General features: G+C 46.5%; 1 protein-coding gene across 1 annotated transcript; it reads left to right on the forward strand.

The window, feature by feature from the left end:
- Nucleotides 1–6,538: 6,538 nt before the first annotated feature.
- LOC133145646 (uncharacterized) lies at nt 6,539–9,898 on the forward strand. Its single transcript, XM_061269291.1, is given in 1 exon segment — nt 6,539–9,898. A coding segment is annotated over 1 exon segment (3,324 nt). The 5' UTR covers nt 6,539–6,574.
- The last annotated feature ends 6,992 nt before the right edge of the window (nt 9,899–16,890 follow it).

Raw genomic sequence — 16,890 nt, forward strand, 5'->3', positions numbered from 1 at the left:
AAATCGCATTTTCTCGGCGAGCTGAGCACTTTTTCTGAATTGTGCCGCTCCCGTCACTCTGGTTAGGTTGGCATCGAAAAAAAACGCTCTCGGGTGCTTTATAGTGCCGAGTTTATCACTGCGCATGAAGAAATGACCACCTCCAACGTTTGGTTTATGTTTTATAAGCATTTTTAATTTTATTGCTTAAATCGCATTTTCTCGGCGAGCTGAGCACTTTTTCTGAATTGTGCCGCTCCCGTCACTCTGGTTAGGTTGGCATCGAAAAAAACGCTCTCGGGTGCTTTAGAGTGCCGAGTTTATCACTGCGCATGAAGAAATGACCACCTCCAACGTTTGGTTTATGTTTTATAAGCATTTTTAATTTTATTGCTTAAATCGCATTTTCTCGGCGAGCTGAGCACTTTTTCTGAATTGTGCCGCTCCCGTCACTCTGGTTAGGTTGGCATCGAAAAAAACGCTCTCGGGTGCTTTAGAGTGCCGAGTTTATCACTGCGCATGAAGAAATGACCACCTCCAACGTTTGGTTTATGTTTTATAAGCATTTTTAATTTTATTGCTTAAATCGCATTTTGTCGGGGAGCTGAGCACTTTTTCTGAATTGTGCCGCTCCCGTCACTCTGGTTAGGTTGGCATCGAAAAAAACGCTCTCGGGTGCTTCAGAGTGCCGAGTTTATCACTGCGCATGAAGAAATGACCACCTCCAACGTTTGGTTTATGTTTTATAAGCATTTTTAATTTTATTGCTTAAATCGCATTTTCTCGGCGAGCTGAGCACTTTTTCTGAATTGTGCCGCTCCCGTCACTCTGGTTAAGTTGGCATCGAAAAAAACGCTCTCGGGTGCTTTAGAGTGCCGAGTTTATCACTGCGCATGAAGAAATTACCACCTCCAACGTTTGGTTTATGTTTTATAAGCATTTTTAATTTTATTGCTTAAATCGCATTTTCTCGGCGAGCTGAGCACTTTTTCTGAATTGTGACGCTCCCGTCACTCTGGTTAGGTTGGCATCGAAAAAAACGCTCTCGGGTGCTTTAGAGTGCCGAGTTTATCACTGCGCATGAAGAAATGACCACCTCCAACGTTTGGTTTATGTTTTATAAGCATTTTTAATTTTATTGCTTAAATCGCATTTTCTCGGCGAGCTGAGCACTTTTTCTGAATTGTGCCGCTCCCGTCACTCTGGTTAGGTTGGCATCGAAAAAAACGCTCTCGGGTGCTTTAGAGTGCCGAGTTTATCACTGCGCATGAAGAAATGACCACCTCCAACGTTTGGTTTATGTTTTATAAGCATTTTTAATTTTATTGCTTAAATCGCATTTTCTCGGCGAGCTGAGCACTTTTTCTGAATTGTGCCGCTCCCGTCACTCTGGTTAGGTTGGCATCGAAAAAAACGCTCTCGGGTGCTTCAGAGTGCCGAGTTTATCACTGCGCATGAAGAAATGACCACCTCCAACGTTTGGTTTATGTTTTATAAGCATTTTTAATTTTATTGCTTAAATCGCATTTTCTCGGCGAGCTGAGCACTTTTTCTGAATTGTGCCGCTCCCGTCACTCTGGTTAAGTTGGCATCGAAAAAAACGCTCTCGGGTGCTTTAGAGTGCCGAGTTTATCACTGCGCATGAAGAAATTACCACCTCCAACGTTTGGTTTATGTTTTATAAGCATTTTTGATTTTATTGCTTAAATCGCATTTTCTCGGCGAGCTGAGCACTTTTTCTGAATTGTGACGCTCCCGTCACTCTGGTTAGGTTGGCATCGAAAAAAACGCTCTCGGGTGCTTTAGAGTGCCGAGTTTATCACTGCGCATGAAGAAATGACCACCTCCAACGTTTGGTTTATGTTTTATAAGCATTTTTAATTTTATTGCTTAAATCGCATTTTCTCGGCGAGCTGAGCACTTTTTCTGAATTGTGCCGCTCCCGTCACTCTGGTTAGGTTGGCATCGAAAAAAAACGCTCTCGGGTGCTTTAGAGTGCCGAGTTTATCACTGCGCATGAAGAAATGACCACCTCCAACGTTTGGTTTATGTTTTATAAGCATTTTTAATTTTATTGCTTAAATCGCATTTTCTCGGCGAGCTGAGCACTTTTTCTGAATTGTGCCACTCCCGTCACTCTGGTTAGGTTGGCATCGAAAAAAAACGCTCTCGGGTGCTTGAGAGTGCCGAGTTTATCACTGCGCATGAAGCAATGACCACCTCCAACGTTTGGTTTATGTTTTATAAGCATTTTTAATTTTATTGCTTAAATCGCATTTTCTCGGCGAGCTGAGCACTTTTTCTGAATTGTGACGCTCCCGTCACTCTGGTTAGGTTGGCATCGAAAAAAACGCTCTCGGGTGCTTTAGAGTGCCGAGTTTATCACTGCGCATGAAGAAATGACCACCTCCAACGTTTGGTTTATGTTTTATAAGCATTTTTAATTTTATTGCTTAAATCGCATTTTCTCGGCGAGCTGAGCACTTTTTCTGAATTGTGCCGCTCCCGTCACTCTGGTTAGGTTGGCATCGAAAAAAACGCTCTCGGGTGCTTTAGAGTGCCGAGTTTATCACTGCGCATGAAGAAATGACCACCTCCAACGTTTAGTTTATGTTTTATAAGCATTTTTAATTTTATTGCTTAAATAGCTTTTTCTCGGCGAGCTGAGCACTTTTTCTGAATTGTGCCGCTCCCGTCACTCTGGTTAGGTTGGCATCGAAAAAAACGCTCTCGGGTGCTTTAGAGTGCCGAGTTTATCACTGCGCATGAAGAAATGAACACCTCCAACGTTTGGTTTATGTTTTATAAGCATTTTTAATTTTATTGCTTAAATCGCATTTTCTCGGCGAGCTGAGCGCTTTTTCTGAATTGTGACGCTCCCGTCACTCTGGTTAGGTTGGCATCGAAAAAAACGCTCTCGGGTGCTTTAGAGTGCCGAGTTTATCACAGCGCATGAAGAAATGACCACCTCCAACGTTTGGTTTATGTTTTATAAGCATTTTTAATTTTATTGCTTAAATCGCATTTTCTCGGCGAGCTGAGCACTTTTTCTGAATTGTGACGCTCCCGTCACTCTGGTTAGGTTGGCATCGAAAAAAACGCTATCGGGTGCTTTAGAGTGCCGAGTTTATCACTGCGCATGAAGAAATGACCGCCTCCAACGTTTGGTTTATGTTTTATAAGCATTTTTAATCTTATTGCTTAAATCGCATTTTCTCGGCGAGCTGAGCGCTTTTTCTGAATTGTGCCGCTCCCGTCACTCTGGTTAGGTTGGCATCGAAAAAAACGCTCTCGGGTGCTTTAGAGTGCCGAGTTTATCACTGCGCATGAAGAAATGACCACCTCCAACGTTTGGTTTATGTTTTATAAGCATTTTTAATTTTATTGCTTAAATCGCATTTTCTCGGCGAGCTGAGCGCTTTTTCTGAATTGTGCCGCTCCCGTCACTCTGGTTAGGTTGGCATCGAAAAAAACGCTCTCGGGTGCTTTAGAGTGCCGAGTTTATCACTGCGCATGAAGAAATTACCACCTCCAACGTTTGGTTTATGTTTTATAAGCATTTTTAATTTTATTGCTTAAATCGCATTTTCTCGGCGAGCTGAGCACTTTTTCTGAATTGTGCCGCTCCCGTCACTCTGGTTAGGTTGGCATCGAAAAAAACGCTCTCGGGTGCTTTAGAGTGCCGAGTTTATCACTGCGCATGAAGAAATGACCACCTCCAACGTTTGGTTTATGTTTTATAAGCATTTTTAATTTTATTGCTTAAATCGCATTTTCTCGGCGAGCTGAGCGCTTTTTCTGAATTGTGCCGCTCCCGTCACTCTGGTTAGGTTGGCATAAAAAAAAACGCTCTCGGGTGCTTTAGAGTGCCGAGTTTATCACTGCGCATGAAGAAATGACCACCTCCAACGTTTGGTTTATGTTTTATAAGCATTTTTAATTTTATTGCTTAAATCGCATTTTCTCGGCGAGCTGAGCACTTTTTCTGAATTGTGCCGCTCCCGTCACTCTGGTTAGGTTGGCATCGAGAAAAACGCTCTCGGGTGCTTTAGAGTGCCGAGTATATCACTGCGCATGAAGAAATGACCACCTCCAACGTTTGGTTTATGTTTTATAAGCATTTTTAATTTTATTGCTTAAATCGCATTTTCTCGGCGAGCTGAGCACTTTTTCTGAATTGTGCCGCTCCCGTCACTCTGGTTAGGTTGGCATCGAAAAAAACGCTCTCGGGTGCTTTAGAGTGCCGAGTTTATCACTGCGCATGAAGAAATGACCACCTCCAGAGCATTGTCAAGCTGATTGAACAAGCAGTAAATAAAGAGAGGCGCCGGGCCCGGGAGGGAGATATAGCCCACGTGGTCACATCCACCCCCGGCCCGAGCCCCCACTCCTCCAACGTGACGAAAGAAGAAAGTTGGCAGAGACTTAGTGCTGAAAATGAGGAGCTAAAGAAAAAAGTTGATCAAGCTGATGAGCAGCGTAGACTGGAAACGCAGATGTTGAAATGGGTAACAGAGAAAGTGAGACGAGAAGACGCAAAGGGCGAGCTGAGACAGAAAGAGCTTCCACAGTGTGACAGCAGCGAGGGAGAGGGAGAAGATGACGTTGTAATGCAACAGAGGAAAATGTTACAGTACGCAAATCAGGATAGTAGAAAGAGGTACAGGCAGGGAGAGAAAGAGACGCGGAAAGGATACAATTTGCGGAGTGGTCAAGGACAGATGACGCAGACCGAGGGGCAGAAAAATGAATTAATGTGTCCGCTGGTGACCACACCAGGCGGCCAGCACTACGAGCCTATGGTGCTCCGCGATGTGACTGCGATGATGGAAAAAATGCCCCCACTTCACAGAGGAGGTAAAGTGTGGCTGAACAAATTTTTGGCTCTGATGAGCGGGCAGAGCTGTACACTCGGTGACATGCGTCAGATATTGGCAGGAGCATGCTCTCTAGTACAATTGCAGGCGATTGAGGAAGCAGCAGGGACAGCGAGACTGGGGAGGGAGGTACCCTTGCCACAAGTAGCAGCGCCCCTGTTTGAAAACATTAAATTGACTTTCCCACAACCCACCGATTTGGCCCCCACTATGTTTCCTTATGATGTGAAAATGTCACCAGCACAACATTATGTAACATGTGTGGAAAGTTGGATTGAAACCACAGGTCGCCATCCGGCTCTCTCGCCCGAGGCAGAGCTGCTCTTCCGGACGGCGCTAGTGGATGGACTTCCGCCAGACGTGAAGAAGCAGCTGATGTCAGACCCTGACATTCTGGTTTGTGCCGAAGCACGATTTAAACGTCATCTTTTGTATCACTGCAGAACGTTCACTGAGTCACAAGCTAAATTTGAGAACGAGACAGACGCATTATCGAAACAGTTGCTGAAATTATGATTGGCAAAGATGCATGGTGAAGCTAAACAGTCAAAATCACAGAAAATGGAAACGCAAATGTCACAGGCTCCTCAGGTGGTTGGGCGCGGGAGGGGCCAGTTCCGGGGTGGATACAGGGGCCGGGGAGTGAGTGCGCCTGCTTACCAGGGGAGGGCGACATACCAACCCTTTCCGTACAACGCATGTTTCATATGCGGCAAAACCGATCATTGGGCAAAAGGATGCCCACACTATCGACCGCGCGGCGCCGCCTGCCCCGCCGGAGGCCCACCACCCCAACCCGAGGCGCCAATGCAACCGGCAGCAACAGCTCCATCTGGTGGACGGCCCTGGCAACAGCCACAAACACACGGTACTACCAACATGATGATCTCTGGTGTGGACAATTTGAATAGGGCTGCCCGGGAAGCCAGAGAAGCAGTGGCCCGGCGGAGCCAATGCTTCATGTGACAGTGGAGGGAAAACCTGTGCAGATGCTGGTGGACACTGGAGGAACTTATTCATCAATAAACAATGCCCTACCTGCATCCTCACTGTCAAAGAAAACAACAACTTTAGTCGGCTTTTCGGGACAACCACGAACTCTGCCTTTTACCAAACCACTTGAGACGGTGATCACCCAGACAGGGTGTAGACTGTGGCACAAATATATCCATTCTACAGACACTCCGATCAACTTGATGGGGAGGGATTTGCTGTCAGCCGTTGAAGCTAAAATCCTGTGTGGGCCAGATGGAGTGATTATTCAATTTCCAAATGGTGTCAGCATTCCGTGCTCACAGCAGCTACAACAACATGGCCAGTGGCTGATGGCGCCCCTACAGGCAGAAGCAGAAACTGCAACCATCTACTGGGCCAGGCTGGAGCCTGAGACCCCTGCTGGTGGCGGCGTGTTCTCGACCTACCTACTGTGGAAGCCCTGGATCTGCTCACTGGCGCCATACCACCCACCTGTTGATCCTTTGCATTGCACGCTATATTATGACCGAAAAAGTGATGATGTTTATCGGGATTTGTTTGAAGAAATTGAAGGGCACATGTGGGATTTAACTTCATCATGCATTTTGATTGGTAAAGAGGGAGTTGCAGCAGCTACTGAATTAACACCAGAACAAATGCAGTGGTTCAAAATGACAGAAAAAGGGGTACCACACATTTCGCTAGCTCTTGCCCCAGGTCATGAAGCCAGAGAATTGGGCTCAATGGTCAAACATTTGTTGCTGCAAACCGACTGGCGGAAGACACACATCCCTAATTTGTACTGGTCAGAGTCTCAGAAAGCTTACCAAATTAAACAACCCATGGTAGACTCAGGGCTGCTGGAGATGATGTTGGTATCTCGCACACATGGCAGGGAATTAACTGATCATGAGGACGCTGAAGTAATGCTCGCGGCCTTGCCCGACACCTTGTGGTCCCAAGGTCCATTTGATGTCGGGTTTTGTCACTCGATGGCCCCTATTGATCTCCAAATGGATGAGACGCAGCCTATCAAACGACCCCAATATCGTTGGCCGAGTGAGGCGAACCAAGGCATGGAAGACACTCTCTGCGGCCTCTGGGACGCAGGGGTGTTGGAAGTGTCACGCTCCGAATGGAACACCCCGTTAAGGCCAGTCCAAAAAGCAGATGGGAAAACATGGCGCATGGCACATGATTTGAGAGCAGTAAATGATGTCACTATAACTCCTGTTCTTCCTGTGCCAGACCCGCACCGAATCCTTGCATCATTGAACCCTGCCTATCAGTGGTTCACCGTGATTGATTTGGCTAACGCCTTCTTCTGCCTCCCGCTTTCCCCCTCAGTGCGGCACGTGTTCGCATTCACTTACAAAGGGATGAAATTACAATACACTCGCATGCCGCAGGGATTCAAAAATTCGCCAGGATTGTTCAATCAGGTCCTCAAAGAACTCCTCGAACCATGCCAAATGCCGGATGGCACGTTGTTGTTGCAATATGTCGATGATTTGTTGATTGCAGCAAAAGACGAGCAGGCGTGTCTTGCAGGAACAAAGAAAGTGTTGTTGTGGTTAGGGGAGAAAGGGTTCAAGGTGTCAAGAAAGAAACTGCAATGCTGTCGCCAACAGGTCACTTTTCTGGGACGTGGGCTGACCCCTAGTGGCCTCGCCATGTCGCCTGAACATAGAAACTCCATCCTCCGGCACCCACGGCCCGCCACCGTCCAGGAGATGCTATCATTCCTGGGGTTGTGTGGCTACAGCAGACATTACATACCCTGTTTTGCCGACAAAACTGGTGTCCTCCGAGCCCTGATCCGCGAACAGGGGGCCAGGAATCTCAAGGCTTGCCTGGTCTGGACACCGGAGGCTACCGAGGTCTTTGTGTCACTGGTGCAGGAGCTGGCCTCTGCTGCGGCCTTGGCCACTCCTGACTACACTCTGCCCTTCCATCTAGATGTCTCTATTTCAGGGAAAGTTGTGAATGGAGCTCTGTACTAGAAAATGCAGCATGGACGTGCAGTGTTGATGTATTGCAGCGTCCCCTTGGACAACATTGAGCAACGACAACCCGATTGTTCCAGGTATGCGGCTGGCCTGGCGAAGGTCTTACTCAAAACAGCCCACACGGTCATGGGGGATCCAGTCTATGTGTTAACTGATCATGCAGTCTCCTCCTTTGTCGCATCGGCGGCGTTCACGTTAACTCCGCTGCGACAAACACGGTTGTTGAAAATATTGACTGCCCCAAATGTCAACTATGTCCATTCCGGAGTGAACATGGTCGATCAATTGTTGGTGGGACCCCATGAGTGTGCATCAAAGGTCCAGACGGTGACGAAAGTCCGACCTGACCTCTATTCCACTCCGCTCGGGCACGGTCGGGTGGTGTTTACAGATGGCTGCTGTTGGAGAGACAGGATGGGCTCCCTCCATGCGGCCGCGGCCGCGGTCGAGTGGAGGGATGGCTCCTTCCAGCCTCTTAAAGTGATGAAGCTCAACACCCACCCATCAGCCCAGGCGACGGAAGTCTTTGCTCTGGTGTTAGCTTTGCGACAATGCAAGGGGGAAGCCGTGACCATCTATTCTGACTCTGCTTATGCGGTGTCGGCGGCTTTGATCGATCTGGTAGGGTGGCTACAGAATGTGTTCACGACGGCCAGAGGCTCGGAGATTGCGCACAAGGATTTGATGTTGCAGTTGTTTGAGGCGTTGAAGTACCCGAGCGAGGTGGCCATTGTCAAAGTGCCTGGTCACTCCAAAGCTGACACTTTAGTGGCTAGGGGGAATCGAGCGGCTGATGAATTGGCCAAGCAGACGGCCGGGTACGGCGGGGCAGAGGACATGATGGTGTCCCGCGGTCCACTAATTGTGGACGGGGAACACCCCGACTCCTGTTTGCCTCTGTCACTCTCGCATGCCGATCTGTGTGCCGCCCAGGGTGCCACGTCCCCGGAACAAAAATCGGTCTGGCTGGCAGCAAAGGCTGTCAAACGATCAGATGGCTTGTGGGTAGGACCCAAAGGACAGCCAGCTCTTCCGGAGGGAAGGCTGATGTCGGAGATCCTGACACAGGCTCACACACCTTCCCATGTGGGTCCCCATGCCATGATGATCCATCTTCGAAGTTGGTGGCATCCCAAACTCTCAGATGTGGTCTGGAAATTCGTTGCGGATTGTGAGTCTTGCCAGACGTTCAATGCACGCCCTACGTTGAAGCCTAAACCCGGCCTGTTTCAACCAGCCCCGTGGCCGGGGGCAGAGGTGATCATTGATTTCACCGACATGAATACAAGGGTGAATGGAAAACGCTTTTTGCTTGTGTTGGTTGACGCTTACTCAGGCTGGCCTGAGGCATATCCGTGCTCGAAGGAAGATTCGGCTGCTGTGATCAAGGCTTTGATCACACATTACATTCCTACCCACGGTTTTCCGGCCTTGATCCGTTCTGACAATGGTACACACTTTAACAACAAAGCCTTGGCCAAGGTGGAATCAATTTTGGGATTGAAGCATCGCTTCGGGTGTGTTTACCATCCTCAGTCACAAGGCCGCGTTGAACGACTTAACCGAACGCTAAAAGAGAAATTGGCCAAAATTATGGCTCAGACGACAATGAATTGGCTACAAGCACTTCCGCTTGCTTTGCTGTCTGTGAGACAATCCGTTAACAGGAGCACTGGATTTGCACCGTTTGAGTTGATGACGGGCCGTCTAATGCCGGGACCAGCGACGACGCTCGTCCCACCAGAGGATGTTCCGGTACCTAATTTGTCACACACAGCATACTGGTCCTATTTGTCTGCTTTGGTGTCCAGTGTTTCTGCACAGCTTGGAGAGAAATCCGCTGCGGCTGCGGCGGAGGAAGGTGTGTCGGTGGAGAAACAGCTCACGCCGTACGTGTACGTCCGAGTCATCTCCAGGAAGTGGACGGACCCCTGGTGGAAAGGCCCCTTTCGTGTCTTGGCCAGGACGTCTCACGCGGCCCAACTCGACTTCAAAGGACACCGGTGGTATCACTACTCACAACTCCGTCCGGCCCCAGAGTTTGTTCCGTCAGGATGAAGGTGACCCGGCCAAGAGGGGGGGAACAGAAGGAGTAGGGGAGGGCCCGGATGTTTTTTCAAAATTTGCGAGATTAATTTTAGGACTGTTATTTGTAAGTTGTATTTTTGTGTGGACAGCGATGATGATTGATGAGACCTTCCAGCAGAAAACGTCCCAGATTCAAATTTCACACACCACAAGCAACATCATGTCTGAGCATCATTTAAACATCCGGTCCAAAAGACAAGTGACCGGGGTCACTCAGATACACCGGGGACACTGCGAACCGGTCCAATCATTTAAATGGGGGATCCAGGTTTGCATCCCTAAAAACGTGACAGTACAAATTGTCATACCGTTTGAAAGTTTGGTGAACGGGCAGATTAGAGGACAGGATTATCGGGATTATGATTGGTATTTGACCAACGATTTGGTAAATAGGGGTTGGAAAGATTTGGTATGGGACACTAAAGATTGGTATAAGTCATGGGGGACTAGTGTTCAAGCAAAACAACATCAGCAAATGATAAAAGGGAAAAAAACGCAGACAGGCATCACCTTGTGGGTTAATGCTTCACACGATTTACATTTAGGAAGACGCACAGTAGGGTGCTGGGGTTTCCAGTTAAACATATATGTGTATAAATACCCGTATTGGCAGATGTTCCTCTGTCAAGGTGAGGATGCCAAACAAGAAGTATCTTTGAGTCCCTCAACAGACCCCCGAATCTTAGCGAAAGCGGTTAGGAGCGTAGATGATTGGTTTAGGGTCACTACGGGAGTCACCGCTGTAAACAATAATTGGCTTTTGATGGCGGAACAAGCGGCTAATGCAACTGGTGAAGATTGTGTGGTTTGTTTAGAAGCAAAAATAGTGTTAAAAGTTGTTCCAGCTGCAATAGAATCAGCATGTGTTTTACAGGTGTCTACCCAGTCCGAAACCAGTGGCGACTGTTTGATTTATAATGATATTTTCCCAGTCGTGGGCTTGGAGAAAAGAAAGCGCATTTTTGATAGCCATGTGACTCAGCAAAATATGACATGTTTAAAGTTAAAGGGAAACGGCATAAGTATTGGGACAATAGATCACACATGGTGCAAGATAAATTTGTCTCTGAATGTCCCCTCTCCTCTCTCGTGCAGACCTCTGGTTGTGGTGCGGTGACAACAAATTATATGATCGCTTGCCGAAGAATGCATCAGGTGTCTGTGCCCTTGTGTCTTTGATAATGCCTGTGGTGGTTGTCCCCATTGAAATACAGAATCTCAATTGGAACATGGAGTTCCCACTGGAGGGGCTCCTGAGGCGAGCCAAAAGAGACACTTTGCCCCCATGGTTGAGCGACAACGATCCAACATATATTGACGCTATAGGAGTGCCCCGGGGTGTGCCAGATGAGTATAAACTCGTTAATCAAGTGGCCTCGGGATTCGAAGGCATTTTCTTATGGATCACCCCAAATAAAAATGTTGACCGTATTAATTACGTTCATTACAATGTCCAACGACTGGGTAATTATACAGCTGAATCATTTGCAGCGGTCCATGAACAATTGGCCGCGACGTCATTGATGTCGTTCCAAAATAGAATTGCGTTGGACATGCTATTGGCTAAGGAACATGGTGTGTGCGGAATGTTTGGGGATGCATGTTGTACTTTCATCCCCAACAACACGGCACCAGGGGGCCGACTGACCCAGGCGTTCGAAGGACTAAGGACACTGAACAAAAAGATGAAAGATCATTCAGGTGTACGCACCGATATTTGGTACGATTGGATGAAAACGTTCGGAAACTGGAAAGGCCTCATCATGTCTGTGCTTGTTGCTGTGGCTATTTTTACTACAATAATGATTTTATGCGGTTGTTGCTGTATTCCATGTATTAGATCACTCACTGTTCGGTTGATCGAGAAAACCGTTGGCCCGTTGTCGCCGAATGGCCAATATACCCTGCTGACTCAGCATGAGCCGCGGGGAGAAGAAAGGACCGACAGTGTGCTGGTCGCTGCTTGCTAGAGTAACGGGTGATGACCTCATAAATGAGGTCATGAGAGGGAATAAAGGGAAATGTACTTTCGGCAGTTTGCAAACACATTTGATTAAGGCTCCGTTAGACACATATAATCATATCAATAAAATTTCTAGTAGTAGTGTGGTCGCTTAATAAGTGGAAAGGAATGTGCAGGCTACATGAATTTGTTTTCTTCAAAGTATTGTGGAACAGGAGGTCCAGAGAGAGAGGATATCTCAAGGCCGACGGGAACGCGAAAAACAACTCGTCTTTGTGGTCCAGGCACCTGTGCTGGGCAGGGGAAAACCCAAACGAGGAGGAGATGACCATCTGTACTCGCACCCAGGCAGCCTGAGTTCAAATCCCAGCTAGAGCAAGGATTAGGTTTAGAGTAAGAGCTAGGGTTGGGGTTAAGGTTAGAGCTAGGAATAGGGTTAGTGTAAGAGTTAGGGTAATAGCTAGGGTTGGGGTTAGGGTTAGAGTTAGGAATCGGGTTAGGGTAATAGCTAGGGTTGGGATTGGGGTTAGGGTTAGAGCTAGGATTAGGGTTAGAGCTAGCGCTAGGGTTAGGGTTAGTGTAAGAGCTACGGTTCATGTAAGAGCTAGGATTACGATTAGAGTAAGAGCTAGGGTTAGGGCTAGAAGTCTGGTTAGGATGGCATAGGTTAAGGTTAGAGCTAGGAATAGGGTTAGTGTAAGAATTAGGGTAATAGCTCCTAGTAAAAGCTAGGGTTGGGGTTAGGGTTAGAGCTAGGAATCGGGTTGGGGTTGGGGTTAGGGTTAGAGTTAGGATTAGGGTTAGAGCTAGCGCTAGGGTTAGGGTTAGTGTAAGAGCTACGGTTCATGTAAGAGCTAGGAGTACGATTAGAGTAAGAGCTAGGGTTAGGGCTAGAAGTCTGGTTAGGATGGCATAGGTTAAGGTTAGAGCTAGGAATAGGGTTAGTGTAAGAATTAGGGTAATAGCTCCTAGTAAAAGCTAGGGTTGGGGTTAGGGTTAGAGCTAGGAATCGGGTTGGGGTTGGGGTTAGGGTTAGAGCTAGGATTAGGGTTAGAGCTAGCGCTAGGGTTAGGGTTAGTGTAAGAGCTACGGTTCATGTAAGAGCTAGGAGTACGATTAGAGTAAGAGCTAGGGTTAGGGCTAGAAGTCTGGTTAGGATGGCATAGAAAAAAGCGCTCTCGGATGCTTCAGAGTGCCGTGTTTATCACTGCGCATGAAGAATTGACCACCTACAACGTTTGGTTTATGTTTTAGCATTTTTAATTTCATTGCTTAAATCGCATTTTCTCGACGAGCTGAGCACGTTTTCTGAATGGTGCCTCTCCCGTCACTCTGGTGAGGTTGGCATAGAAAAAAGCGCTCTTGGGTGCTTCAGAGTGCCGAGTTTATCACTGCGCATGAAGAAATGACCACCTGCAACGTTTGTTTTATGTTTTATAAGCATTTTTAATTTTATTGCTTAAATCGCATTTTCTCGCGGCGAGCTGAGCACGTTTTCTGAATGGTGCGTCTCCCGTCACTCTGGTTAGGTTGGCATAGAAAAAAGCGCTCTTGGGTGCTTCAGAGTGCCGAGTTTATCACTGCTCATGAAGAAATAACCACCTACAACGTTTGGTTTATGTTTTATAAGCATTTTTAATTTTATTGCTTAAATCGCATTTTCTCGACGAGCTGAGCACTTTTTCTGAATGGTGCGTCTCCCGTCACTCTGGTTACGTTGGCATAGACAAAAGCGCTCTTGGGTGCTTCATAGTGCCGAGTTTATCACTGCGCATGAAGAAATGACCACATACAACGTTTGGTTTATGTTTTATAAGCATTTTTAATTTTATTGCTTAAATCGCATTTTCTCGACGAGCTGAGCACGTTTTCTGAATGGTGCGTCTCCCGTCACTCTGGTTACGTTGGCATAGAAAAAAGCGCTCTGGGGTGCTTCAGAGTGCCGAGTTTATCACTGCTCATGAAGAAATGACCACCTGCAACGTTTAGTTTATGTTTTATAAGCATTTTTAATTTTATTGCTTAAATCGCATTTTCTCGACGAGCTGAGCACTTTTTCTGAATGGTGCCGCTCCCGTCACTCTGGCTAGGTTGGCATAGAAAAAAACGCTCTCGGGTGCTACAGAGTGCCGAGTTTATCACCCGCGCATGAAGAAATGACCACCTGCAACGTTTAGTTTATGTTTTATAAGCATTTTTAAGTTTATTGCTTAAATCGCATTTTCTCGACGAGCTGAGAACTTTTTCTGAATGGTGCCGCTCCCGTCACTCTGGTGAGGTTGGCATAGAAAAAAGCGCTCTCGGGTGCTTCAGAGTGCCGAGTTTATCACTGCTCATGAAGAAATGACCACCTGCAACGTTTGGTTAATGTTTTATAAGCATTTTTAATTTTATTGCTTAAATCGCATTTTCTCGACGAGCTGAGCACTTTTTCTGAATGGTGCCGCTCCCGTCTCTCTGGTTAGGTTGGCATAGAAAAAAGCGATCTCGGGTGCTTCAGAGTGCCGAGTTTATCACTGCGCATGAAGAAATGACCACCTGCAACGTTTGGTTTATGTTTTATAAGCATTTTTAATTTTATTGATTAAATCGCATTTTCTCGACGAGCTGAGCACTTTTTCTGAAATTGTGCCGCTCCCGTCACACTGGTTAGGTTGGCATAGAAAAAAACGCTCTCGGGTGCTTTAGAGTGCCGAGTTTATCACTGCGCATGAAGAAATGACCACCTCCAACGTTTGGTTTATGTTTTATAAGCATTTTTAATATTATTGCTTAAATCGCATTTTCTCGGCGAGCTGAGCACTTTTTCTGAATTGTGCCGCTCCCGTCACTCTGGTTAGGTTGGCATCGAAAAAAACGCTCTCGGGTGCTTGAGAGTGCCGAGTTTATCACTGCGCATGAAGAAATGACCACCTCCAACGTTTGGTTTATGTTTTATAAGCATTTTTAATTTTATTGCTTAAATCGCATTTTCTCGGCGAGCTGAGCACTTTTTCTGAATTGTGCCGCTCCCGTCACTCTGGTTAGGTTGTCATCGAAAAAAACGCTCTCGGGTGCTTTAGAGTGCCGAGTTTATCACTGCGCATGAAGAAATGACCACCTCCAACGTTTGGTTTATGTTTTATAAGCATTTTTAATTTTATTGCTTAAATCGCATTTTCTCGGCGAGCTGAGCACTTTTTCTGAATTGTGCCGCTCCCGTCACTCTGGTTAGGTTAGCATCGAAAAAAACGCTCTCGGGTGCTTTAGAGTGCCGAGTTTATCACTGCGCATGAAGAAATGACCACCTCTAACGTTTGGTTTATGTTGTATAAGCATTTCTAATTTTATTGCTTAAATCGCATTTTCTCGGCGAGCTGAGTACTTTTTCTGAATTGTGCCGCTCCCGTCACTCTGGTTAGGTTGGCATCGAAAAAAACGCTCTCGGGTGCTTTAGAGTGCCGAGTTTATCACTGCGCATGAAGAAATGACCACCTCCAACGTTTGGTTTATGTTTTATAAGCATTTTTAATTTTATTGCTTAAATCGCATTTTCTCGGCGAGCTGAGCACTTTTTCTGAATTGTGCCGCTCCCGTCACTCTGGTTAAGTTGGCATCGAAAAAAAACGCTCTCGGGTGCTTTAGAGTGCCGAGTTTATCACTGCGCATGAAGAAATGACCACCTCCAACGTTTGGTTTATGTTTTATAAGCATTTTTAATTTTATTGCTTAAATCGCATTTTCTCGGCGAGCTGAGCACTTTTTCTGAATTGTGCCGCTCCCGTCACTCTGGTTAGGTTGGCATCGAAAAAAACGCTCTCGGGTGCTTTAGAGTGCCGAGTTTATCACTGCGCATGAAGAAATGACCACCTCCAACGTTTGGTTTATGTTTTATAAGGATTTTTAATTTTATTGCTTAAATCGCATTTTCTCGGCGAGCTGAGCACTTTTTCTGAATTGTGCCGCTCCCGTCACTCTGGTTAGGTTGGCATCGAAAAAAACGCTCTCGGGTGCTTTAGAGTGCCGAGTTTATCACTGCGCATGAAGAAATGACCACCTCCAACGTTTGGTTTATGTTTTATAAGCATTTTTAATTTTATTGCTTAAATCGCATTTTCTCGGCGAGCTGAGCACTTTTTCTGAATTGTGCCGCTCCCGTCACTCTGGTTAGGTTGGCATCGAAAAAAACGCTCTCGGGTGCTTTAGAGTGCCGAGTTTATCACTGCGCATGAAGAAATGACCACCTCCAACGTTTGGTTTATGTTTTATAAGCATTTTTAATTTTATTGCTTAAATCGAATTTTCTCGGCGAGCTGAGCACTTTTTCTGAATTGTGCCGCTCCCGTCACTCTGGTTAGGTTGGCATCGAAAAAAACGCTCTCGGGTGCTTTAGAGTGCCGAGTTTATCACTGCGCATGAAGAAATGACCACCTCCAACGTTTGGTTTATGTTTTATAAGCATTTTTAATTTTATTGCTTAAATCGCATTTTCTCGGCGAGCTGAGCACTTTTTCTGAATTGTGCCGCTCCCGTCACTCTGGTTAGGTTGGCATCGAAAAAAACGCTCTCGGGTGCTTTAGAGTGCCGAGTTTATCACTGCGCATGAAGAAATGACCGCCTCCAACGTTTGGTTTATGTTTTATAAGCATTTTTAATTTTATTGCTTAAATCGCATTTTCTCGGCGAGCTGAGCACCTTTTCTGAATTGTGCCGCTCCCGTCACTCTGGTTAGGTTGGCATCGAAAAAAACGCTCTCGGGTTCTTTAGAGTGCCGAGTTTATCACTGCGCATGAAGAAATGACCACCTCCAACGTTCGGTTTATGTTTTATAAGCATTTTTAATTTTATTGCTTAAATCGCATTATCTCGGCGAGCTGAGCACTTTTTCTGAATTGTGCCGCTCCCGTCACTCTGGTTAGGTTGGCATCGAAAAAAACCCTCTCGGGTGCTTTAGAGTGCCGAGTTTATCACTGCGCATGAAGAAATGACCACCTCCAACGTTTGGTTTATGTTTTATAAG

The sequence above is a fragment of the Syngnathus typhle genome, linkage group LG21 (genome assembly GCF_033458585.1).
Source record: "Syngnathus typhle isolate RoL2023-S1 ecotype Sweden linkage group LG21, RoL_Styp_1.0, whole genome shotgun sequence".
NCBI classification, from domain to species: Eukaryota; Metazoa; Chordata; class Actinopteri; order Syngnathiformes; family Syngnathidae; genus Syngnathus; species Syngnathus typhle.